The sequence below is a fragment of the Syngnathus typhle genome, linkage group LG12, assembly GCF_033458585.1.
Source record: "Syngnathus typhle isolate RoL2023-S1 ecotype Sweden linkage group LG12, RoL_Styp_1.0, whole genome shotgun sequence".
NCBI lineage: Eukaryota > Metazoa > Chordata > Actinopteri > Syngnathiformes > Syngnathidae > Syngnathus > Syngnathus typhle.
The window spans coordinates 11659776-11685548 of record NC_083749.1 but is presented as its reverse complement, the minus strand read 5'-3'; the positions used below and the strand labels follow the sequence as shown (position 1 = coordinate 11685548).

General features: G+C 40.5%; 1 protein-coding gene across 4 annotated transcripts; it reads left to right on the top strand.

Annotated features, from left to right (window-relative positions):
- The first annotated feature begins 348 nt into the window (after positions 1-348).
- zer1 (zyg-11 related, cell cycle regulator) lies at positions 349-25523 on the top strand. 4 transcript variants are annotated; one of them, XM_061293379.1, is made up of 16 exons: positions 349-503; positions 6389-6606; positions 6731-6881; positions 11810-12264; positions 12676-12849; positions 12940-13054; positions 13304-13450; positions 13535-13708; positions 14871-15086; positions 15287-15328; positions 16586-16705; positions 16810-16925; positions 17268-17456; positions 21276-21373; positions 21712-21814; positions 22137-25523. In XM_061293379.1, the coding sequence occupies exons 2-16, from the start codon at positions 6440-6442 to the stop codon at positions 22222-22224; spliced, it is 2355 nt and encodes a 784-aa protein (XP_061149363.1). In that variant the 5' UTR covers positions 349-503; positions 6389-6439; the 3' UTR covers positions 22225-25523. The 4 variants fall into 4 exon arrangements, with proteins under 4 accessions (XP_061149363.1, XP_061149366.1, XP_061149364.1 ...); XM_061293380.1 differs by lacking the exon at positions 349-503 and adding an exon at positions 514-711; XM_061293381.1 differs by lacking the exon at positions 349-503 and adding an exon at positions 2225-2456.
- The last annotated feature ends 250 nt before the right edge of the window (positions 25524-25773 follow it).

Sequence of the window (25773 nt, the reverse complement as noted above, 5' to 3'; positions counted from 1 at the left end):
GACACTCACAATTTGTGCTTTTTCACCTTGACAAGACAACTCACAACAAAGAGACAAAAACAAACAGCAACCTTTTACCTTGGTCAACTACAAGTATTTACAAAGAGTGCTACACTATCACCACCATATAATAATGGGTGTATTTTAAGTTTGGATCATCAACTCACATTTTTACCGTGTTCATTTCCATAAAAAAATGCTGTGATTACTTCATGACTGTACACAACAATGCTGCAGTACAACAAAATTATACTTTTACTTTAATGAAAGGCAAATCTCACTGCAACGACAATAAAACACCCCCCCCCCCCGCCCCCTCTACCTTTGCATAGCAACGCGAGAAAACGAGGAAGAGGGACAGAGGGTAGGTCGGACTTGTAGTAGAGGTAGGAGGAGGAGTCTGTTTGTTGACATCAGACGAAAACGAAAATCAGATGAGCGAAGACTGGTGATAACTCCGTTTGTCACCTTTATCAAGACGCAAAGCCTTGGCGAAAGCTAAGGTAGAGCATTAGATGATGACTTATCTACTCAGAAATCGCTGACCATTGATTGTTTCCTGTATTTCCACAAATGTTTGGACCTAGCGCTAGCCGCACAGCTAAGTTCGCTAACATTGCAGGGAAAGTCATCGTTAGCCGAAAGCTAACGTAACCTGAAATACACTAGTGATGCCGGCTATTGGAACACAATATAGAATAACAACTACTTGTAAGTAGTGTGTGCAACTGATCAAGTAGTTCGCTGCCCGGTCATATCTGATTGTTAGGCGTTGGTGTTATTTAAGAAAATTGTTCTACTTAATCGCTATCTAGCTTGCTTGCTAACTTAGTCGCTTTGGATTCATTGCTTAATTGCTAACAACCCAGTAATAGCCACCACAAGAAGGTGAATCTATGCATTTATCCAATGTCCACCTACAAGAGTTGTATATTACGACAATAGATCATATTGTTTTAAATGTTGAACAAGTTGTAAAGTAGTGAAGTTTAGTCACCAACAATCAGCAAGATGGCCAATATTGTACTTTTTTTTTTTTAATGTAAATTGTATTTACACAGTCCTTCGATTGGGTAACTGCATGACAATTTTTCCTTCACACGGTTTTTAAAAAAAATGTTTTTTTTATTTCGAAATTAATCCAGAGACAGGATACATTTTAGATCTAAGATTTTTTGGGGGGGAATGGCAAGTGTGCCACTTGCATCCGCTTTAAATGTATATATTAGGGGTGTAACGATACATCGATACACATCGATTAATCGATATAATGCTCTACGATTTATTGGCATCGATGCTAAAGGTAAACATCGATTTATATCGCCGTGTTTGACCTCGGACATTAGACACGACTTTATTTTGAAATCCAGTTCATTGTTGCTTGCTTCCTCTTTCCGGGAGCAGGGAGCAGTGCGCGGCGTTGCTGCACGTGAAAGGGGAGTCGACAACTAGTACGCGGCTCCTGGGCTGGTGCTATGGCTAGTGTCCAAAAAGACGAGGAAATTTGCTCCCCTTTAGGCTTCAAGTCATTCGTTTGGAAGCACTTTGGACTCCAAAGAAAAGATGGCTCAACGGACAAGACACGTGCAGTTTGTAAATCCTGCCATGCGGTGATCAAATATTCAGGGAGCACAAATCTCGCCGCACATTTAAAGAAAAAACACGACATCAAAGTTCAGTGTTAAAGTAAGCAATTTGTATACTACAATGCTCTTGTCATTTCCTAAATAAAGAGTTTGCAGTACCTTGTTGATTTTGCGTATGAATTGTTGTAAATCAGGATATTGTTCTATATCTTTATTAAAAAAGAAAAAAATCGATCGTAGAGCACTATATCGCGATATATCGTGAATGAATCGCAGCAGGCTTTAAGATATCGGCAAATATCGTATCGTAGTTCTTTATATCGATATTATATCGTATCGTGACGAAACCCGCGATTTACACCCCTAGTATATATATATGTGACGTGCGGTGAGGTTCATGACTGGGGAGGCCTCCGAGCGAATCATCTTCAATTTTAAAATAACTATAAAAATTCAGCGATTTTGGTTCAAAATTATTGAAATTAAAAGGAAAATGACTTTCCCCTTTTCATGATGGCAGGATAGGCGTCCTCTGACCGCACATCCCTGATGTTATATATATATATATATATCCACCCAATACACACACCACACACTTATATCTATATAGTATCTATCTCTATATATGTAAATACACACATGGAGTTAGGTCGTCCTCAGACGAGCTTCCATAGTAGAACCTATACATTGCTAACTGACTGTGGGGCGCAGCTCCTCACAGCATCCCCAATCCAACCCTTAATGCTGAGTGTCAAGCAGGGAGGCATCGGGTTCCATTTTATAGTCTTTTGGTATGACTCAGCCGGGGATCAAACCCACGACCTCCCAGTCTCAGGGTGGACACTCGTACCACAAGGCCACTGAGCTGATGTATGTATGTATGTATGTATGTATGTATGTATGTATGTATGTATGTATGTATGTATGTATGTATGTGTATATGTATGTGTATATGTATGTATGTATGTATGTATGTGTATATGTATGTACGTGTGTGTATTAGGGGTGTAAATCGCGGGTTTTGTCACGATACAATATCCTATCGATACAAAGAACTACGATACGATATTTGCCGATTTCTTAAAGCCTGCTGCGATTCATTCACAATATATCACGATATAGTGCTCTACGATCGATATTTTTTTTTTTTATAAAAAATATAGAACAATATCCTGATTTATAACAATTCATACGCAAAATCAACAAGGTACTGCAAACTCTTTATTTAGGAAATTACAAGAGTATTGTATACAAAGTGCTTATTTTAACACTGAACTTTGATGTCGTGTTTTTTCTTTAAATGTGCGGCGAGATTTGTGGTCCCTGAATATTTGATCACCGCATGGCAGGATTTTCAAACTGCACGTGTCTTGTCCGTTGAGCCATCTTTTCTTTGGAATCCAAAGTGCTTCCAAAGAATGACTTGAAGCCTAAAGGGGAGCAAATTTCCTCGTCTTTTTGGACACTAGCCATAGCACCAGCCCAGGAGCCGCGTACTAGTTGTCGACTCCCCTTTCACGTACCTGCTCTGCTCACAACACGCGCGCACTGCTCCCGGAAAGAGGAAGCAAGCAACAATGAACTGGATTTCAAAATAAAGTCGCGTCTAATGTCCAAGGTCAAACACGGCGATATAAATCGATGTTTACGTTTAGCATCGATGCCAATAAATCATCGAGCATTATATCGATTAATCGATGTGTATCGATTAAGGGTGTAAATCGCGGGTTCTGCCACAATACGATATAATATCGATACAAAGAACTACCAGGGCTCGAAACTAACGATTGCCCGATTGCCCGGGGCAAGTAGCGATGGCAGACGGGCAAGTAGAATTTTTCCTCACTTGCCCGAACTTGCCCTGCCATAATACCATGTTTTCAAGCTGTAAAAAGACGATTTTGTGCATAATTTCTCGCAACTTCTGCCGCTTCTGGTCCGACATTTTGTTTTCTAGGGAGCGGTTAGTTTCTCGTGTAAGTCTGCAATACATTGATAACGGCAAAGCGCTTCGTAATTAAATGCATGCTCCCTCACCCGTCCCTGGCTCTTCTGCGCCTGCGCACCAGCAGAGCTTGTTTCCGTGTCGGGCAAGTAAAAATCCACTCCAAAAAAATTCGGGCAAGTAAAATTTTGTTTCAGGCAAGTAAAATTTTCTCCAACTTGCCCGAGGGCAACTTGGGCAAAAAATAAGCTTCGAGCCCTGACTACGATACGATATTTGGCGATATCTTAAAGCCTGCTGCGATTCATTCACGATATATCGCAATATAGTGCTCTACGATCGATTTTTTTTTTTTTTTAATAAAAAATATAGAACAATAACCTGATTTATAACAATTCAAGTCCCAATGATCGTCACACACACACCTGGGTGTGGTGAAATTTGTCCTCTGCATTTAACCCATCCCCATGTGATTTTAATCCATCCCCTGGGGGAGAGGGGAGCAGTGAGCAGCAGCGGTGCCGCGCTCGGGAATCAGTTGGTGATCTAACCCCCCAATTCCAACCCTTAATGCTGAGTGCCAAGCAGGGAGGCAATGGGTCCCATTTTTACAGTCTTTGGTATGACCCGGTCATACGTAAAATCAGGTGCTTATTTTAACACTGAACTTTGATGTCGTGTTTTTTCTTTAAATGTGCGGCGAGATTTGTGCTCCCTGAATATTTGATCACCGCATGGCAGGATTTACAAACTGCACGTGTCTTGTCGATTAGGGGTGTAACGATACATCGATACACATCGATTAATCGATATAATGCTCTATGATTCATTGGCATCGATGTTAAACGTAAACATCGATTTTTATCGCCGTGTTTGACCTCAAACATTAGACTCGACTTTATTTTGAAATCCAGTTCATTGTTGCTTGCTTCCTCTTGCAGGGAGCAGTGCGCGGCGTTGCTGCACGTGAAAGGGGAGTCGACAACTAGTACGCGGCTCCTGGGCTGGTGCTATGGCTAGTGTCTAAAAAGACGAGGAAATTTGCTCCCCTTTAGGCTTCAAGTCATTCGTTTGGAAGCACTTTGGATTCCAAAGAAAAGATGGCTCAACGGACAAGACACGTGCAGTTTGTAAATCCTGCCATGCGGTGATCAAATATTCAGGGAGCACAAATCTCGCCGCACATTTAAAGAAAAAACACGACATCAAAGTTCAGTGTTAAAATAAGCACTTTGTATACTGCAATACTCTTGTAATTTCCTAAATAAAGAGTTTGCAGTACCTTGTTGATTTTGCGTATGAATTGTTATAAATCAGGATATTGTTCTATATTTTTTATTAAAAAAAAAAATCGATCGTAGAGCACTATATCGTGATATATCGTGAATGAATCGCAGCAGGCTTTAAGATATCGGCAAATATCGTATCGTAGTTCTTTGTATCGATTATATATCGTATCGTGACAAAACCCGCGATTTACACCCCTAGTGTTAAAGTAAGCAATTTGTATACTACAATACTCTTGTAATTTCCTAAATAAAGAGTTTGCAGTACCTTGTTGATTTTGCGTATGAATTGTTATAAATCAGGATATTGTTCTATATTTTTTATTAAAAAAAAAAAAATCGATCGTAGAGCACTATATCGCAATATATCGTGAATGAATCGCAGCAGGCTTTAAGATATCGGCAAATATCGTATCGTAGTTCTTTATATCGATATTATATCGTATCGTGACAAAACCCGCGATTTACACCCCTAGTATCGATGTATCGTTACACCCCTAGTATCGATGAATCGTTACACCCCTAGTGTGTATATGTATGTATTAGGGGTGTAAATCGCGGGTTTTGTCACGATACGATATAATATCGATACAAAGAACTACAATACGATATTTGCCGATATCTTAAAGCCTGCTGCGATTCATTCACGATATATCGCGATATAGTGCTCTACGATCGATTTTTTTTTTTTTTTTTAATAAAAAATATAGAACAATATCCTGATTTATAACAATTCATACACAAAATCAACAAGGTACTGCAAACTCTTTATTTAGGAAATTACAAGAGTATTGTAGTATACAAATTGCTTACTTTAACACTGAACTTTGATGTCGTGTTTTTTCTTTAAATGTGTGGCGAGATTTGTACTCCCTGAATATTTGATCACCGCATGGCAGGATTTACAAACTGCACGTGTCTTGTCCGTTGAGCCATCTTTTCTTTGGAATCCAAAGTGCTTCCAAACGAATGACTTGAAGCCCAAAGGGGAGCAAATTTCCTAGTCTTTTTGGACACTAGCCATAGCACCAGCCAAGGAGCCGCGTACTAGTTGTCGACTCCCCTTTCACGTGCAGCAACGCCGCGCACTGCTCCCTGCTCCCGGAAAGAGGAAGCAAGCAACAATGAACTGGATTTCAAAATAAAGTCGCGTCTAATGTTCGAGGTCAAACACGGCGATATAAATCGATGTTTACGTTTAACATCGATGCCAATAAATCGTAGAGCATTATATCGATTAATCGATGTGTATCGATGTATCGTTACACCCCTAGTATGTATGTATGTGTCTGCATGTATCCATGAATGCATGTATCTATGAATGCATTTATGCATGTAGTATGTATGTTCAATTGACCTTTACTTTCAGTAGTGTTAGAAATTATTTCTGATTTGGTGCTGTATCTGTTTCCCTTGCCAAATTAATCTCTCATCTCCATAGCCTTAATGTCTTTATATGGTTCTAAACATATAAAATATAGAATGATCAAAATTTGGGTACTGCTCATCCACACTGTTTTGAAGGATGTCCTCGTCCTTAGAATGCCTGTAATTTGTCGTTGTCTCTTCAGGTCTCCTGCACTCCCCAGTCTTGGATCTGAGCCGGACAAGAAGAGGCAAACATGGCAGCCAAAGAAGGAGACAACCCTGACAGCCTCATGACTCTGGCCACAGTATTCTGCTTGAGGAACCTCAGAAAGACAATGTGCTATCAGGGTTTGAGGGACAAGCTCTGTTTGCGCTCAGACATCTTTCTTCCCAGTGAAATCTGCGACAAATTGGTCAACGTGTATGTATATGGAATTATTATGAACACTTGTCTAATTTTCATGTTTTTAGTTTAGTCAGTGAGCTTTCTTATTGTATTACAGATTCCATGCATTTCAAGTTGTATGATTTGTTTGCTTAAACAGGTACATGGAGTTGGTCCATACAGACAGTAACTTTGAACCAGAAGAGAACTTTTTCCAACTATTCTCGGAACCCCGGAGCACCAGACTCACCAGGGTGCAGCTGAAGGAAGACTTTGTCCATGACAGAGACTTGGAGGCTATAAGAAAACAGGTAAAAGGCTGTACTGTATTTGAATGAAGATCAATTTTCATAATGTGTCTTTATTAGGGGTGTAAATCGCGGGTTTTGTCACGATACGATATCATATCGATACAAAAAATTGCGATACGATATTTGCCGATATCTCAAAGCCTGCTGTGATTCATTCACGATACATCACGATATAGTGCTCTACGATCGATATAGAACAATATCCTGCTTTATAACAATTCATACGCAAAATCAACAAGGTAGTGCAAACTCTTTATTTAGGAAATTACAAAGTGCTTCCAAACGAATGACTTGAAGCCCAAAGGGGAGCGAATTTCCTCGTCTTTTTGGACACTAGCCATAGCACCAGCCCAGGAGCCGCGTAGTTGTCGGCTCCCCTTTCACGTGCCTGCTCTGCTCACAACACGCTGCGCACTGCTCACGGAAAGAGGAAGCAAGCAACAATGAACTGAATTTCAAAATAAAGTTGCGTCTAATGTCCGAGGTCAAAAACGGCCGATATAGATCGATTTTTACGTTTAGCATCGATGCCAACAAATCGTAGAGTATTATATCGATTAATCGATTTGTATCGATGAATCCTTACACCCCTAATATTTATGTGTAATAGAACAGACCATATGCGGGGAACAGTTATAAGTGAAGTACATTCACATTGTTTTTATACTCATCTGCTCTGTGTAATTCTGACAACAAATATAAGCTTTGTAGTTAATCAATTTCCAGGATACTATTGAAAACTAAAAAAGAAAACACTCAAAAGACAAACTACTAGTAATGGACAGCTTAATCATCATCATTTTCATTGTTTCATATTTTCATTAGACCAAAGCAATAAAAGATTTTACTTTGGCGCCATCGAGTGGAACATTGGTGCTGTTAAGTGTATTCGTTGATACTGTTGTGTTTTCACTCTGATGCGTTCGTTTCAAAGTGCTTTATAAATAAAAGGAAGTTCAGTTGTAAGTCCTTGAATGGACGTCATGCACAGTAAATGTAAAACTGAAAGTATTTCTCTGCTTCTCTCCCAAAGTACTATTTGTGTAGTTTACTTTGCTGTTCGACTTGTTATCTTAAGATTTATTATCCTGTCTAAATGTCACAAGGTGCATTTATTAATTTAATGCCTGTTTGCATGAAGCGCCAGTACACATTTGTTTGCCCATGTGTGGAGGGAGGTCACATCCATTTGAACTTTGAACCAGTTAGTCAGTTTTACAAATATTAGTTAGCATTGTAGGTAATACTGTAATATTCGGACTATAAGTCGCTCCGGGTTACAAGTCGCATCAGCCATAAAATGCCCAAAAAGTGAAAAAAAACATATATAAGTCGCATTTTTGGGGGCAATTTATTAGACAAAATCCAACACCAAGAACAGTCATGAACGAGCAAAAACAGGCTAAACGATAAGTATGCTCACGTGACATAAACACAAACGAAGAGCTGAGAACGGCCCTGACGTAAAATTCAGAGTTATTCAAAAAACTATTACATAAATAACACGTTAATAAAACCATCTGTGTCACTCCAATTCATTAAATCCATCGATCGTACTTTGTCAACAATGCGTGCGCGCCGCTGATGGCGCTTGCACTTAAAATATTCCACAGGCCCATATAACGATATATAAATTATATACAGTGCCTTGCGAAAGTATTCGGCCCCCTTGAACCTTTCAACATTTCGCGACATTTCAGGCTGAAAACATAAAGATATAAAAGTTTAATTTTTGGTCAAGAATCAACAAGTGGGACACAATCGTGAACTGGAACGAAATGTATTGGATAATTTAAACTTTTTTAACAAATAAAAAACTGAAAAGTGGGGCGTGCAATATTATTCGCCCCCCTTGCGCTAATACTTTGTAGCGTCACCTTTTGCTGCAATTACAGCTGCAAGTCGTTTGGGGTATGTCTCTATCAGTTTTGCACATCAAGAGACTGGAATTCTTGCCCATTCTTCCTTGCAAAACAGCTCGAGCTCAGTGAGGTTGGATGGAGAGCTTTTGTGAACAGCAGTCTTCAGCTCTTTCCACAGATTCTCGATTGGATTCAGGTCTGGACTTTGACTTGGCCATTCGAACACCTGGATACGTCTATTTGTGAAACATTCCATTGTAGATTTGGCTTTATGTTTTGGATCATTGTCCTGTTGGAAGATAAATCTCCGTCCCAGTCTCAGGTCTTTTGCAGACCCCAACAGGTTTTCTTCCAGAATGGTCCTGTATTTGGCTCCTTCCATCTTCCCATCAATTTTAGCCATCTTCCCTGTCCCTGCTGAAGAAAAGCAGGCCCAAACCATGATGCTGCCACCACCATGTTTGACAGTGGGGATGGTGTGTTCAGGGTGATGAGCTGTGTTGCTTTTACGCCAAACATATCGTTTTGCATTGTGGCCAAAAACTTTAAATGAGACCCTTTTATGGATATCTTTGAGAAATGGCTTTCTTCTTGCCACTCTTCCATAAAGGCCAGATTTGTGCAGTGCACGACTGATTGTCCTATGGACAGACTCTCCCACCTCAGCTGTAGTTATCTGCAGTTCATCCAGAGTGATCATGGGCCTCTTGGCTGCATCTCTGATCAGTCTTCTCCTTGTTTGAGATGAACATTTGGGTCTTGGTAGAGTTGCAGTGGTCTGATACTCCTTCCATTTCAATATAATTGCTTGCACAGTGCTCCTTGAGATGTTTAAAGCTTGGGAAATCCTTTTGTATCCAAATCCGGCTTTAAACTTCTCCACAACAGTATCTCGGACCTGCCTGGTGTGTTCCTTTGTCTTCATGGTTCTCTCTGCGCTTTAAACAGAACCCTGAGACTATCAAAGAGCAGGTGCATTTATACGGAGACTTGATTACACACAGGTGCATTCTATTTATCATCATCAGTCATTTAGGACAACATTGGATCATTCAAAGATCCTCACTGAACCTCTGGAGTGAGTTTGCTGCACTGAAAGTAAAGGGGCCGGATAATATTGCACGCCTCACTTTTCAGTTTTTTATTTGTTAAGAAAGTTTAAATTATCCAATACATTTCGTTCCACTTCACGATTGTGTCTCACTTGTTGGTGATTCTTGACAATTCTTTTTATATCTTTATGTTTGAAGCCTGAAATGTGGCGAAATGTTGAAAGGTTCAAGGGGGCCGAATACTTTCGCAAGGCAGTGCCTTGCCTATCAAATAACTATTATATAAGCAATAATGTTATCAAATAATCTGTGTCACTCCAAATCAATAAATCCATCGATCGTCCTTTGTCAACAATGGGTGCGCGCAGCTGACGGCGCTTGCACTTCAAAATATTCCACAGGCCCATATAACGATATATATATATAAATTAGAAATCAAAAAACTATTATATGAGCAATAATATTATCAAACCATCTGTGCACTCTAAATCATTAAATCCATCGATCAAATTCCTCGTCCTTTGTCAACAACATCGCGCATGAGCCTGACGTCAGCCTCGTCGTTATTCCACAGATCTAGTATAAACAGTTTTTTTCCATGTATAATGCGCAAAATTTAGCTAATTTATTGTCCTAAAATCTGGGGTGCGCATTATACATGGGTACCAAAAAAAAAAAAAAAAAATTTCTCAAAATCTTTTTTTTTTTTTTTTTTCTTAAATCCGGATATCATACGGAGGCCACCATTACAGATGTGCTTTCTTCTCTGCTGTTCACTTCAAACACACTACATACGAACACAATGCTCTCGTATCAGACGCTTGCTAGATCACCTGCTCGTTTGCTGTCACAATGTACCCTACACAAATTCGAAACATTTCTTCGCTCTCGAGTTTGCTAGCGCATGCGCAGTGATACTGACCGGCAGAACATCCGGTTGTTCCCGAAGATGATCTTTTTTCTGAAATAATTTTACGTTCACGGACTTAAGTAGGAGTCAAAATCTGGGTGCGTATTATACATGGGTACAGGCTTTTTTCCAGCATCAACATGCCATTTTTAGGGTGCGTATTATACATGGGGGCGCATTAAACACGGAAAAAAACGGTAACTATATTGTAGCCTTAACACAGCACAAAGAAAGATGTGGGTTTGGTAAACGGCTCTTTATTTAACAAAACAAACTTCCAGGCGTGTGGCGGCGTGGACTTCCAGCCACGGACGTGGAAGAGAGATCCATAGAATAGGACCGGGCGTGTGTAAAAGCCATGACCGAGTCCCATCCACCGTCCCCGGACAGCCGGGCGTGCGTAAAAGCCATAATAGTTTTTCAAACCTTCTGTGTCACTCCAAATCCTTAAATCCTTCAAACTCTTCGTCCGCTGTGTCACTTAGAAACAAAGCCGCTAATGATGCCGGTAGTACGTGGGGCCCTTCGTCAACTTCGTCATCCCGTGATCAATCTTTGTCCTTTATGTAAACAACTGCCGCGCCACGCCGCATCGCGCTGCTGACGTCACTTGAAATTCAAATTACAGTAATCGCTGTATATAACTATATATAACAATAACTACATCGCGGTTCGTTTATCGCGGTTTCACTTTTTTTGGGGGGGGGGGTGGAATTTAAAAAAAAAAAAACCATATATAAGTCGCTCCTTATTATAAATCCCCCACCCCCCCCCCCCGCCCAAACTATGAAAAAAACGTGACTTATAGTCCGAACATTACGGTACTAATACTACTAGTACTTCTAGCTTATTCTGAAAATGGATCATTTGTAATGAGTAATTTAACTGAATCCAGTTGTTTATTGTTTATGATTCAGTACATGCTAGAATGGTTTTGATAATTTTCATCTCCATTCAAGATATAACCCGGACGTAAGATTGAGTTTCATTGATGATCTTGATTATTTAGGATTATTGACAGTGCCCCTCCCCCAAAAGTTTCTATTGAGCCTAAATTTGCTGTCCACTAAAAGTCCTTTAATACTTTTGAATGTGTTCCTCCAGGACCTGATTGAGCTTCACCTCACCTACTGCAACAGTCTGTCATCCCGCAGCTTGAAAACACTGACTTGCTTCCGCGAGACGCTGGTCTCTCTTTGTCTTTTTGGCTGCAGCAACATATTCTATAGAAAGGGCGGCGCCCCATTAGCTTGCAATGAAGATACAGAGGATGACGAGGAAGAAAGCCCTGTGTCAAGGCAGGCATTAAAGACGGACTTTAACTTTCAGGGGTTTAACCGCCTGCGGTTGCTCAACCTGGGTGGCCTACCAGATGAGATGCATGCTGAGACTTTGATCAAACCCTTGAAGTCGCTCACCTCACTAGATCTGTCAAACGTACAGTTACTGGGGACAACCTTTCTAACTCAGTGGAAAGACAGACTGGCATCTCTTGTTCTCTACAATGTGGACCTTTCAGAAGAGTTGGTCAATACGGTGGTGGAACTTGTCAATCTCAGGTAAGTTCCAAGGTTTGTTTCTCCTCATTTTTCAACAAGTCTGTTGCCTAAAATTTTCTTGCATTTCTTTTTTTTTTTTATTTATATATATATATAAATTATTAAAAGATACATTTGCAGACAAATGTGCTAGTCCGCTTCTTTGAGAGGTTTTGGTGGTTGCTTAACGGTAGCTCAGCAGTGCTCAGAAAGACATCTCTTGAGCAACCAGTCCTAATGGATGTTGCTTTGTAAACTCGTGAACCGCAAAAAAAGTGATAACCAATAAATAGGCTTTTGCACCGTACTCGTGGAGAGTGGTTTTACTTTCATTTCAATATCTGATCAAACACAATCTTAGTTTAGTTGTTAAAATGAGCATGTAAACCATTCTGAAAGTCCACCATTAACTAATAAACCTGCATTCCTCAGGCACCTTGACATCTCGCGTGAGAGTAGGAGGACTTCCAAGTTTAAGATGACAAGGAAGATCTTGACTGCTATCGTTCAAAGACTGGTCAGTCTGGTCTCACTGGACATTTCAGGTCACATCATGCTTGACAACTGCACAGTTCCACACCTAGAAGAAGCTATGGGCCGTCCAAGGTGGGTAAATAGCATTAAACTAAGCTGACGATGGTTATAAAAAAAAAAAAAAACGTTTATGATCTTCTGAGAGCATTTATTCTTCTCTAGTAACGAGCCATGCAAGAGCAGCATCTACCCTTTCCAAGAGCTGAAGAGGCCCCTGCAGTTTTTGGGTTTATATGACACTACCCTTTGTAATGTGACGCACATCCCAGCTTATAAGGTACTACTGACACAAATGTCTTAAATCTTGAAAGTAAGGTATTTCTAATGCATTATCTTATAAACTTGTGGTGTAAACGTAGCCTAAGAAACCAGAAAACTCCAGCTGTGATCGATTCAATGGTCTGAGAGTGACCAAGATGATGAGACAATTCATAGGCGCAATCAACAATATAACAAATCAAGTTACGTTTTAGTATACCAGTAACAGTTTTTGTTTGTGCTTTTTGGTGGTGTGGTGCATTTGCAGGTGACTGGTTCAAAGAATGAAGACCAGGTCCTAAATGCTATTGAAGCTTACACTGAGTTTCGTCCTGAATTGGCCCATAGAGCTATCAATCAACTGTTTGACATTGCCAGAATACAACACTGCGTCCAGCTACTCCGAGCGTTACAGGTATGAGACTTTAAAAGCAAGACCATCAACGAATCGACAAAGTTCTTTTGACAAAAAAAAAAGTTGGATAATGTCATGTTTCAGCTTGTTATAGCAGCATTGAAGTGCCACAAATATGATAAGAGCATTCAGGTGACAGGAAGTGCTGCGCTCTTTTACCTGACAAACACCGAATACCGCAGTGACCAAAGTGTGCGGCTTCGCCAGGAGGTCATCCGAGTGGTTTTAAATGGAATGGAGCAATACCAGGAGGTCACTGTAAGTGTGCTCTTTTTATTAATGCCATGAAGAAGGTTCATCCTTTTCTAGTTCTGTTATGTATGAAGTGTACCATCCATCCTTCCATTTTCTGAACTGCTTCTCATGAGGGTCGCAGGCGTGCTGTAGCTTATCCCAGCTGACTTCGGGCAGTAGGCGGGGGACACCCAAATTGGTTGCTAGCCAATTGCAGGGCACAAATAGACAACCATTTACACTCAGACTCACAGCTATATGCAATTGGGAGTGCGCAATTGCCCTACAATGCATGTTTTTGGGATGTGGGAGGAAACCGGAGTGCCCGGACGAAACCCACGCAGGCGCAGGGAGAACATGCAAACTCCACACAGGAAGGCCTGATGAGCTAACCGGTCGACCATCATGCCACCATAGTGTACCATGTTGTTTCAATCTGTATTAACCAGGGATGAGAATTTTCCGCGGATTCGCGGGTTTCCCTGTTTTTTTCCGTCGAAAGTATCATTTTCGTGAATCGTGTAAATCTGTCGATAAAATGTTGTTTATATATATGGGGGGGGGGGCTGTAGGGAAGCGGGCAACGTTAGCCTCGGCACTCACGAGCATTAGCTCGCCCGCCGTGAAGTTATCTTCTGGAAATCGGCTTGCCTCTGTAAACCTAACTAACTGGCAACACTGATGCGACAACATCCGCCTTATTTTCTGCAGCATTTTGGCGCTACTTTCGTCACATCATTTCTCCTTGTTAACTTAACTTACGCAGAGAACTAAGTGTTTTTACACCACCACAATGTGAATTTGCAATTGGGTTTTCATCACTTGTAGACGAGTTATTTAGTTGGATAGATCTACGGTAGATACGTATATATAAATATATATCACCCCCCTAGAACCCCGGCTACTTTTAAGTGATTTTTCACATTTGCCATTCTCATCCCTGATTAACACATTAAGTAAAGAACTGAACTTTATGATTTTGGTCGGGGAATGCAAAGCTTCTTTGCAAAATTAAAAAAAAAAAAGTACTAACATAAAATTGTCACTCTTATTATTCATTCTCTTACTGAAGTCTGCTGTGTCATTTGTTTGTTTGATCTAATTGAGCTGGTAAAAATGTAGAATAAGCATGCATCATTACATTGCACAATGTTAAGTGTTAATTCCCTCCCCATCTCCACACAAGGTTCAAAGGAACTGCTGCTTGACTCTGTGCAACTTCAGTATTCCCGAGGAGTTGGAGTTTCAGTACAGTCGGGTAAACCAGCTGCTGCTAAAAATCCTGGAGCCGGCACGGCAGGATGAATCCATTCAGAGAATCGCTGTGCACCTCTGCAATGCTTTAGTCTGCCAGGTTGACAACCACCATAAGGAAGCTGTGGGAAAGATGGGTTTTGTGAAGGTAACATTAAGATGAAGTTTTTGATTAGTAGAGTGAGTCTTTTTTCCAACCAAAAACACATATTTAAGGCTTTATCAGAACGGGTGGATGTATTTGCTGTTGTAGTCTTTTGCAGCAAAATATTTTTTTCTTGTCATCCCTAGATGGTGCTAACCGCTTTATTTTCTGATCATTTTCAATTCATTCTTCTGTGTTCTCAGACAATGTTGAACTTAATACAAAAGAAGTTACAGGATCGAATGGTGAGTTGCAAGTCATTGATTTCGGTTTTCATTGAGGTTGTCTCAGTATGTTCATTATTTTAGAATTCTATGTACCGTAATTTTCGGACTATAAGTCGCGTTTGTTTTCATAGTTTGGGTGGGGGGGGGCGACTTATATATGTTTTTTTTAACAAATTTTTACTTGGTCATTAACACATCACTTACAAGTATAGTTGACCACTTCACATGTTATTTTTAGTATATCACATGCTTTGATATCTTTATCTTGAACATATTCAAAACATGAAAAATAGAGAGACAAAATCAACTTTAAAGCGCCATATCCTCTGGACATGTCCTCTGTCACCAGAATGACCTAAAGGACGAGAAATTTGATCGATGGATTTAATGATTTGGAGTGACACAAATGGTTTGATAATATTGTTGTTTATGTTAAAAAAAGTTAAAAAGTCCCAATGATCGTCACACACACATCTGGGTGTGGTGAAATTTGTCCTCTGCATTTAACCCATCCCGGTGGGATTTTGATCCATCCCCTGGGGGAGAGGGGAGCAGTGAGCAGCAGCAGTGCCGCGCTCGGGAATCTGTTGGTGATCTAACCCCCCAATTCCAACCCTTAATGCTGAGTGCCAAGCAGGGAGGAAATGGGTCCCATTTTTTTTATAGTCTTTGGTATGACCCGGCCGGGGTTTGAACCCACAACCTTCCAGTCTCAGGGCGGACACTCTACCACTAGGTCACTGAGCTGGTCTATGTGATAGTTATTTAAAATATAGTTTATATACCGTTGTATGGGCCTGTGGAATAATTTGAACTGCGGCGCGGCACACGGCATTGTTGACAAAGGACGATCGATGGATTTAATGAATTGGAGTGACACAGATGGTTTTATAAACGTGTTATTTATGTAAAAGTTTTTTTTAAATAACTGAATGTTACGTCAGGCCCGTTCTCAGCTCCTCGTTTGTGTTTGTCACGTTAGCATACCGTATCGTTTAGCCTGTTGTTGCTCGTTCATGTCTGTTCTTGGTGTTGGATTTTGTCGAATAAATTGCCCCCCAAAATGCGACTTATACTCCGGAGCGACTTATATATGGGTTTTTTTTCCACATTTTTGGGCATTTTATGGCTGGTGCGATTTATACTCCGGTGCGACTTATAGTCCGCAAATTACGGTATCTTGTTTTAATGTGAAGTCGATATGCTAGCGCTGTTGAAGGTATTGAATATGAATAAAACTGTATTGTTAGTTAACTTACGTTTGTTTACACTCAGTGTGACCAGGTGATGGAGTTCTCTTGGAGTGCTCTGTGGAATATTACTGATGAGACACCAGACAACTGTCAGATGTTCCTCAACTGTCATGGAATGACTCTCTTTTTAGACTGTCTAAAAGTGAGTTTGTTGTTCCCACATGTTCCAAAGACTCAGAAATCTCTGTGGTTTATATTTTTAGCTGTGATTAAAGCCTCTTCTGTTCTTTTGAAACTTAATTGAAGGAGTTTCCAGACAAACAGGAGCTACATCGCAACATGCTGGGGCTTCTGGGTAATGTTGCTGAGGTCAAAGCGCTACGACCAAAGCTGGTCACACCACAGTTCATTTCTGTTTTCAGGTAAAACCAGTGAGGCATGAAGTCAATTCTCATTGATATATATGAAAATACAAAGTCTGTGTTGAAGGGACTGACTGTGTCTAAAGCCACCACTTGGGTACCATACCACTGTCAGAGTCAGAGTCAGCTTTATTGTCAATTCCTTCATGCCAAGACACACAACAGTTACTCTTAAAAAAAGAGACCTAATTAAAAAATTCCCAATATGTTTTGGTACCTGTCACTACGTTTGACAATTGAAAAGCAAATTGTGTCTCATGGTGAAATTCCATCTTGCAAATTTAAAAAATTCTCTCCAAGTACGTAATATTATTGTCTTTTTTCCTTTCACCTACGTGGCAGTAATCTACTGGACAGTAAGGCCGATGGTATTGAGGTATCATACAATGCATGTGGCGTGCTTTCCCACATTATGTTTGATGGACCGGAGCTTTGGTCGATGGAAGAGCCACTAAGAGACACGGTGATGAACAAGATGTGGGATGCGATCCAAAGCTGGGACGTCAGCTCACGTCGCAACATCAACTACAGGTACAGGTGACAATATCATCCTCACCATGAACATAATGTGACTAGAGTATGTTAGTTTACTTAGTTTGGTTGTTAGTATATACAGTGGGACCTGCAATTACAAAATTAATTGGTTCAATGAGCCCGTTGTTACACAAAAAAATCATAAATCGAAGTACCGTAATTTTCGGACTACAAGTCGCGGTTTTTTTTCATAGTTTGGGTGGGGGGGCGACCTATACGCAGGAGCGACTTATATGTTGGGTTTTTTTCAAAAATTTTCAAAAAAAAAAAAAAGTGGAAAAAAAAAGCAGCTCGTCGAGTCAATCTTTGTCCCTTATGTAAATAACCGCCGCGCTGCTGACGCAGCGTCGCGCTGCCTCGTCGTTATTCCACAGATCTACTATATAACTATATTGTAGCGTTAACAAAGTTCAAGGAAAGACGTGGGTTTGGTAAACGGCTCTTTATTTAACAAAACAAACTTACAGGCGTGTGGCGGCGTAGACTTCCAGCCACGCAAGTGGAAGAGAGCTCCATAGAATAGGACCGGGCGTGCGTAAAAGCCATGACCGAGCCCCATCCACCGTCCTCGGACAGTCACCCGGCTGAGCGCCGGCCCTCGACTTCCATCCACGGAGGTGAAAGACAGCTCGGTAGAGTAGGACCGGGCGTGGGTAAAAGCATTGTCCGAGCCCCATCCACCGTCCCTGGACAGCCACCCGGCCGAGCGCCGGCGCCCGACTTCAATCCACGGAAGTGAAATAGAGCTCCGTCGCGTCGCGCGTCAGCAGCGTGACGTCGCGTCAGCAGCGCGGCGGTTGTTTACATAAAGGACAATGGTCGACTCGTCCAGGGAGTCCACACGCCTTTAAATTTGTTTTGTTAAATAAAGAGCCGTTTACCAAACCCACGTCTTTCCTTGAACAATATAGTTATATAGTAGATCTGTGGAATAACGACGAGGCTGACGTCAGGGCGCACGCGCGGCGAAGTTGACAAAGGACGAGGAATTTGATCGATGGATTTAATGTTCTCCCCGGGCCCGCGTGGGTTTTCTCCGGGCACTCCGGTTTCCTCCCACATCCCAAAAACATGCTTGGTAGGCCGATTGAACACTCCAAATTGTCCCTAGGTGTGAGTGCGAGTGCAAATGGTTGTTTGTCTCTGTGTGCCCTGCGATTGGCTGGCAACCGGTTCAGGGTGTCCCCCGCCTACTGCCCGATGACGGCTGGGATAGGCTCCAGCACGCCCGCGACCCCAGTGGGGACTAAGCGGTACAGAAAATGGATGGATGGATGGTCCCCTACATTTTTTGCGCCACGGACCGGTTACATGTCAGAAATATTTTCGCGGACCGGCATTTATATAAATAAATAATACATTTATATAAATAAATAAATAAATAAATAAATAATACATTTATAATAAATATATAAATACGATGAAATAAAATGATACGACTGACATAAAAACAAGTACAAATGACAAAAATAAAACTCACCATTACGTTGAATTAGTGGGAGCACTGAGTTTGTTTCTCAGAAACAAGCCGGTCCCATCTAGACGTAATCGGAGACAATGACACCCGAAGTGATTAAGGTTTGTCTTTTATTGCAGGATGCTTGGTCTCCATGTGTCGAAGCAGTTTTGAATGCTTCATTGCCTGGTTAGTTAGCCTGTCGCCACATATTAGCTTTGGGGGCTCGACTGGGGAAACATGTCACGTGACCGGTGTCTTGACCTGAATTAATTGATCGTCAATTAAAAAAAAAAAAGAAAATTTCTGTGCGGCTTGGCGGCCCGGTACCAAGTGACCCACGAACCGGTACCGGTGGTTGGGGACCACTGATTTAGAGTGCACAGATGGTTTGATAACATTATTGCTTATATAATAGTTATTTGATATATAATTTATATATCGTTATATGGGCCTGTGGAATATTTTGAAGTGCAAGAGCTCTCAGCGGCGCGCACGCATTGTTGACAAAGGACGATTGATGGATTTAATGAATTGGAGTGACGCAGATGGTTTTATTAACGTGTTATTTAGGTACCGTTTTTTTCCGTGTATAATACGCACCCTAAAAATGGTATGTTGATGCTGGAAAAAAGCCTGTACCCATGTATAATACGCACCCAATTTAAAAAAAAATTTTTTTTTTTAGATTTTTTTTTTTTAAGTCCCAATGATCGTCACACACGCAGGGAGGCAATCGGTCCCATTTTTATAGTCTTTGGTATGGTCTTAACTAGGCTGGATGTAATTTTTTTTGTTGGCGTTGATTTCTCCGACTGCCCGTAAAGGCACCACCGCGATCAGTGCGGACGTGAAAAAGGCGGCTCTGAATGGGCGAGACGTTGAAGAGGGATAAAAACACCCTTGGAAACCAAAACTTGCCCCTCGTCGTGACTCGGAGCCGCAACAAATGTTTCGGATTTGTGTAGGGTACATTGTGACAGCAAACGAGCAGGTGATCGAGCAAGCGTCTGATACGAGAGCATTGCGGTCGTGTGCAGCGTGTTTGAAGTGAACAGCAGAGACGAAAGGAACAAGGCAAAGTGTTGTGAAATAAAATATTACCTGTAATACGCATTTTGTTATTTGCTGATTGAAACTGCTAATTAAACTGTGAATTGAAACTAATAGGAAGAAAACAACTCTCGCACTTTATATAGCTGACGTGTCTTGCGCATCCGTTCTGCGCATCGGATCCATAGTGCGCATGCGCAGTGATACTGCCTCCATATGACGTCCGGTCCGCGATGGAGATTAAAAACCAAACAATATTTGACAATAACACACAATCAAGGATTGCACCATCGCATCAAACGATGTGTCGTCAATTATGAATTTTACTGACTAAGTGTGTTGGGTAGGATGGCTGAATGCGATGCGCGATTGACAACAAACAAGAAGAAAGGTGATTTCAAGTTTTATTTCGAGGGAGATTTGTCATGTCTCGTCCCCAGTTTTGCTGTGTCTGGTTGCCATAGTTTCTGTTCGCGTCACCCCTCCCTTCCTGTGTCACCTCAATCAATGTAACGTGTTTTGTATTTAAGTCCTGTCTGCCCCTCGCTCACCGTCGGATCATTGCATGTGTTACTGTCATGATGTCTGTTTGGTTTCTGTTCCTGTCTTTGGTAATGTCACCCTGTCTTTTTTTCCACGTCTTTGTCGGTCAGTCCTGTTGTTGGTTTTGTTGTACCATGATTTTCTTTAAAAAAAAAAATAAAAAAAATTCGAATAAAAGAAAAAATTTAAAAAATATTGTACCCATGTATAATGCGCACCCCAGATTTTAGGACAATAAATTAGTTAAATTTCGTGCATTATACACGGAAAAAAACGGTGATAGTTTTTTGAATAACTTTTTACGTCAAGGCCGTTCTCAGCTCTTCGTTTGTGTTTATGTCACGTTAGCATACCTATCGTTTAGCCTGTTGTTGCTCGTTCATGACTGTTCTTGGTGTTGGATTTTGTCGAATAAATTGGTCGGCCGATTGAGCACTCCAAATTGTCCCTAGGTATGAGTGCGATTGGTTGTTTGTCTCTGTGTGTCCTGCGATTGGCTGGCAACCAGTTCAGGGTGTCCCCCGCCGACTGCCCGATGACTGCTGGGATGGGCTCCAGCACTCCCATAGGGACTAGCGGTACAAATAATGGATGGATGGTTGACTTCATACTTTCTTTTTTTCCCCCCCTAGTTAAATACTCTGGTTAGGAGCACAAGAGCAAAAAAACGTGATTCTATTTTATTATTTTCAAGTTTGCTGGATGTTGACTGGCTGCAAGGCTGTCATGGGGTTTGCTCTGTTAAAATTTTTATTTTGCCTTAGGTCATTCGAGCCCATCTTGCGACTTCTGCCTCAAAGTATCGCTCCAGTTAGTCAGCACTGGGCCACGTGGGCTCTGTACAACCTGGTGTCAGTTTACCGTGAGTATCCTAAGGTGTAGCCGTTGTGTCAAAATAGCAATATGATATGCAATATAAAAAAAATATGCAAACAGATTCAGCAGTCACACATACAGCGTTTGAGTTATATTTTCCTCTTGTTTTTATTGTATATCATGTATTTACTATATGTCCACTTTAAGTATTAAATTGTATCGATCATTTGTTTCTGTTTTAATATTTCACTTACCTGCTTGTTCTTATCCTCTCTTTCAGTACACATATACATACATGCACAGACATACACGTGCAGTGCTTCTCTAAATACATTTTGTGGTATGCCCACGTTCTTCAAATCTTTGCTCATGTTCCATGTGCAGCAAGCAAGTACTGTCCCCTGCTCATAAAAGAAGGAGGAATTGGCCTTTTGGAGAAAGTTTTGGAGTTGGAAAGTTCGCAGCCAGAGACAAAAGACATGGCCGTGTAAGACAGGCTTTTTCACACGCTCAATGCAAGTTACATGACATCTTTTTCATAAAGCTAAAGACTACAGCAAATACCTAAACCACATTAAGCGATGGGGGGGTAGGCGGGGGATTAGACTTATGGCTGATTGGACAAGAGGGACTGTATTCCTCTCCTCAAATCAGACAGTATTGCATCTATTTATTTATAAATAAGAAATTTACCATATTTAGTCATAATGTTATTTGTGTAAAAAAATTAAACTAATAAATAATAATTGGATTGCATCATCCCACAGTTCTTTCCAGGCATGTGAATTTCTTGATTTTCTTTTTTTCAGGAAAGTAATGGAGCAGTGTGAGAGCTTCAAAGAAGACCCCATGGAAACAAATCATGTACACGAGGTAAACTATGGACAAAGAGGTTGACACGGCGGCACCTTGATATCTGGCAAAACAACCTGAAGCTCCTCGTTATCACCGCAAGGGTCAATGTGTGCATTTTCTTCTCGTAATTAGATTTTATTTTGTTGGCAGAGCTGCGTCTCTGACCCTTTTCACAGCAGTCTGAGCACCAGCTTAACATATATGACGTATAGGGGTTAAGAAGGTGGATGGTGTTTTTACCTTTGCTGCTCATAAACGTCTCCTCTGATGGGCTGGAGGGTTGTGTTGGTGGGTGACTGTTATCGCTCAGTGTGGGTTTTGTGAAATATTACTTGATAGAACATAGCAGTTGATGCTTGATTCTCAGTGGAAGGAAACAGACACGCTTCGCAGCACACAACAATAGCCGGGTGGCAATGACCTCAGTAGAGGTTAAAGGTCATGTGGTGTTTTCCAACACCTACAAATGGTGGCCACCCCATCCTAGTTGTGGTCACGTTCACAGTGGAGATGAGCCAATGGGCAAGTAGGCAGGGGTTGGCCGGAGGGAAGGCTCTGCAGATAGTCCTTTTGTTATATATGTAAATATTGTTTGTCCCCTCCTTTAAATGTGTGTATGTTTTATAATATAACTGTAAACACTTAAGGCTGTACCCTCCATTTAAAATTATTTAGGTTGGACTGGCAAATGTTCAGTGCATACTCAACTGTGGTCTAACCGCCTGTGGTCGATAAAAGATCATTTGGATTTGATGCAGACTCACTTTATTCTGGCTTTTTAAAATTTTTATCCTTTTTTTTACATTTCCATTCACTTGAGAGTTGGCGAGAAAAAGTCAGCAAGCTTCCCTTGAAACATGGAAGGTAACATATAATTCATGTTCAGTACCTTCTTAGTCACAGTTTCACACTCGCACAGCAAGTCAGAGTGTCAAGGTACAATTTGCCAGTATCAATAAATAACATCATCTTGGTTAAACAGCAAATAGAAACCGCAATCATGGTGGCTATAAATGCAGATATTTCTATATAATTATATGTTCAATGTGTGTCCCAGGTTCCTCATTTGTCATTGCTGCAACAGCGTTGATTACATTCATATTTACATAATAGCGTACATTTGTTGCCTTTTGTTTGCATCCACAAATCACAGCCATTGCCTATTCACGTCAGATGGATGGAAGATGTTTATGTTGAAAGAAATGATTATTCAGTTTTACTGATTAATCAGATTGCTGCACTATCACTTTAATCATCAAACGTTTCATAAGCTACTGAGGAAAACCATTTAGAATTTAAATTGAGTACTAATGAAGCATGTGGCTCTCAAAGATTTGCTCAACAAAATTAATACGAGAGTTGAGTGCTACATCATGTAGCACAGGTTAGACGACTCCTAAACTTTCATGGCTTCGGTTCTTTGGGGTTTAAAATATTTTTGAGCTAGCTTTCTCCAATGCATTTGCTGTTGTTAAAGTAATGTAGATATCTTGCAAATAGTTTACATGCCTATCATTGGTGCAGGCAATGTGTGTTCACTTCCCACTCAGTGTGACAGCGAATGAAGGGTTATCTGTCTTGAAATGGGTCCTGTGACTGACTGGCAACTAGTCCAGGGTGTAGTAAGGTGGCTTTGGCTTTAGCTCACCAGTGACCCTGAAGAGCATAAGCGGTATAGAAACTGGATATTTTATTCTTTTCACATTTTTCTTTTGGCCCTTGTACTACCCTTTACCAAACTCATTATGCTGCTTGCACAAGATGCCACAAACATGGCCTCAACTTAAAAGCATCGAATAGTATTTTGTGACATGCTACCTGTAAAATCGCATTATTTGTGAATTGAGTTAAGGATCCACCGTTTTAACAATTAAAAAAAAAATGTATTTGGCAAAAACAGATTGGTGTGACCTTTGGCTTTTGTACCATATGGGTGAGGATTACTGAGTATTGTATATGGCGTCAAAACAGATCAAGGAAATTGACTTACATTTGTTGAACTAGTGAGTACAACCCATTGGATTATAACATTGGTGGAGAAAGATAATACCATCTGTTAGATTTTGTCCCAGTTCTTTATCTTTAACTCTCGCTATGCTAATAGTAATTACCAGGAGTCTGCCTTCTCAGTTTAACTATTTTTGTACATTGTACAGATTCATATTACATAGCTTTACTGTTATTTCATTCAATTGTCTTTTCAGTGTTTGTGTGGAGCAAAAGTGATTATAAAGTATTCCCTGAATTGTAATTGATTTCTTCATTGGATTTTTTTTCTGTAAATTATTTCAATCTGATTGACTGTATCGAAAAGGATTTTAAGAACTCTAATCTTTACATTGTAATGTTTTTTTCAATGGAGTATTTCTGTTCCCTCAAATACATCAATCCATCCATCTGATTTTTGGAGCGCTTATCCTCATCACAGGTGAGGTGGAACCTATCCAGGTAGACTTTGGGCGAAAGCCAGAATGCAACCTGTACTAGTCCTACATATTGTATACTCGCTGGCCGAAAATAATGGGAGCTGCTATTAATGAGCAGCAATCAAACAGTCCTTTCTTCAGGTTCCCACAGCAATCAATTAAATATTCACATTGTTGCCACTTGCACCTGACATATTTCATAAGCTAATGGAAATGCATCACAGTGTGTGTTGCAGGATCTGGTTCCCAATATTAACTAACAACCTCTTTAGAGTGCATCACTGAATTCTCTTCCACTATAACTAATATATTCATGCCTTTTATGAAAGCCACGCCCTATCAGTTCATGATCCATGTTGGGTTTACTAACCACTTTTCTCATGTACAGTTGTGCGTGTGCGTGAGTGCGCGCGTGAGCGCACCTTACTCATGGCAGTCTCAATTGGTACTTTCATTGGGGCAGTTTCGTTTTTAGTGATTCGCATTCATGAAGGTGAGGTTGTAGTTTGGAGTGGAAAAAAAAAAACACTCTTCAAGTCTTCAGATTCATATTTCTATGTGAACGAGTTTTTGATTATGAAAATCTCAAGTGCTCACTTTTCCTAAGCTTTAATACAGTTGAAAGGGCGTCATGCTGTTGCTACTATTGAGATGCCGTCTTTATTGATCACATACTATTTATTTAGTTAATACTGAAAGTAGAGATAATCATTTGGGATTTCTCAAACCATAGTATATCAATTTGACCAGTAGTTATATAAAGTCAACAACTGGTTTATTTTGTAGCTGCAAGTGTAATTCAAATCTGAGTGAATTTGATCCTCACATTGTGGATTTGTATTCCTGATATAAATAGTACCTGGCCATTACTGTAAAGGTGTAAAAGCAATAAACATGGAGTGGTGAACAAACTAATCGAAGTTTGTTATTTTCTGGGGTGGGGGGTGTAATCTCCAAGACAGTGATAAAACCTTTATTATTTCGTTTTACATACCATACCATCACTGTCAGGCGAAAACGTTCTTAATGCAAACAAAATCAACATGTATGTTTAAAAACTTCATTTGCCAAATGACTGTTCAACCCTTCCTTTTGCTGCACGCTAATCCAAAAATAAACACATTTAAAAGTAGATCATAAAATATTTTATATGAAATTGACAAAG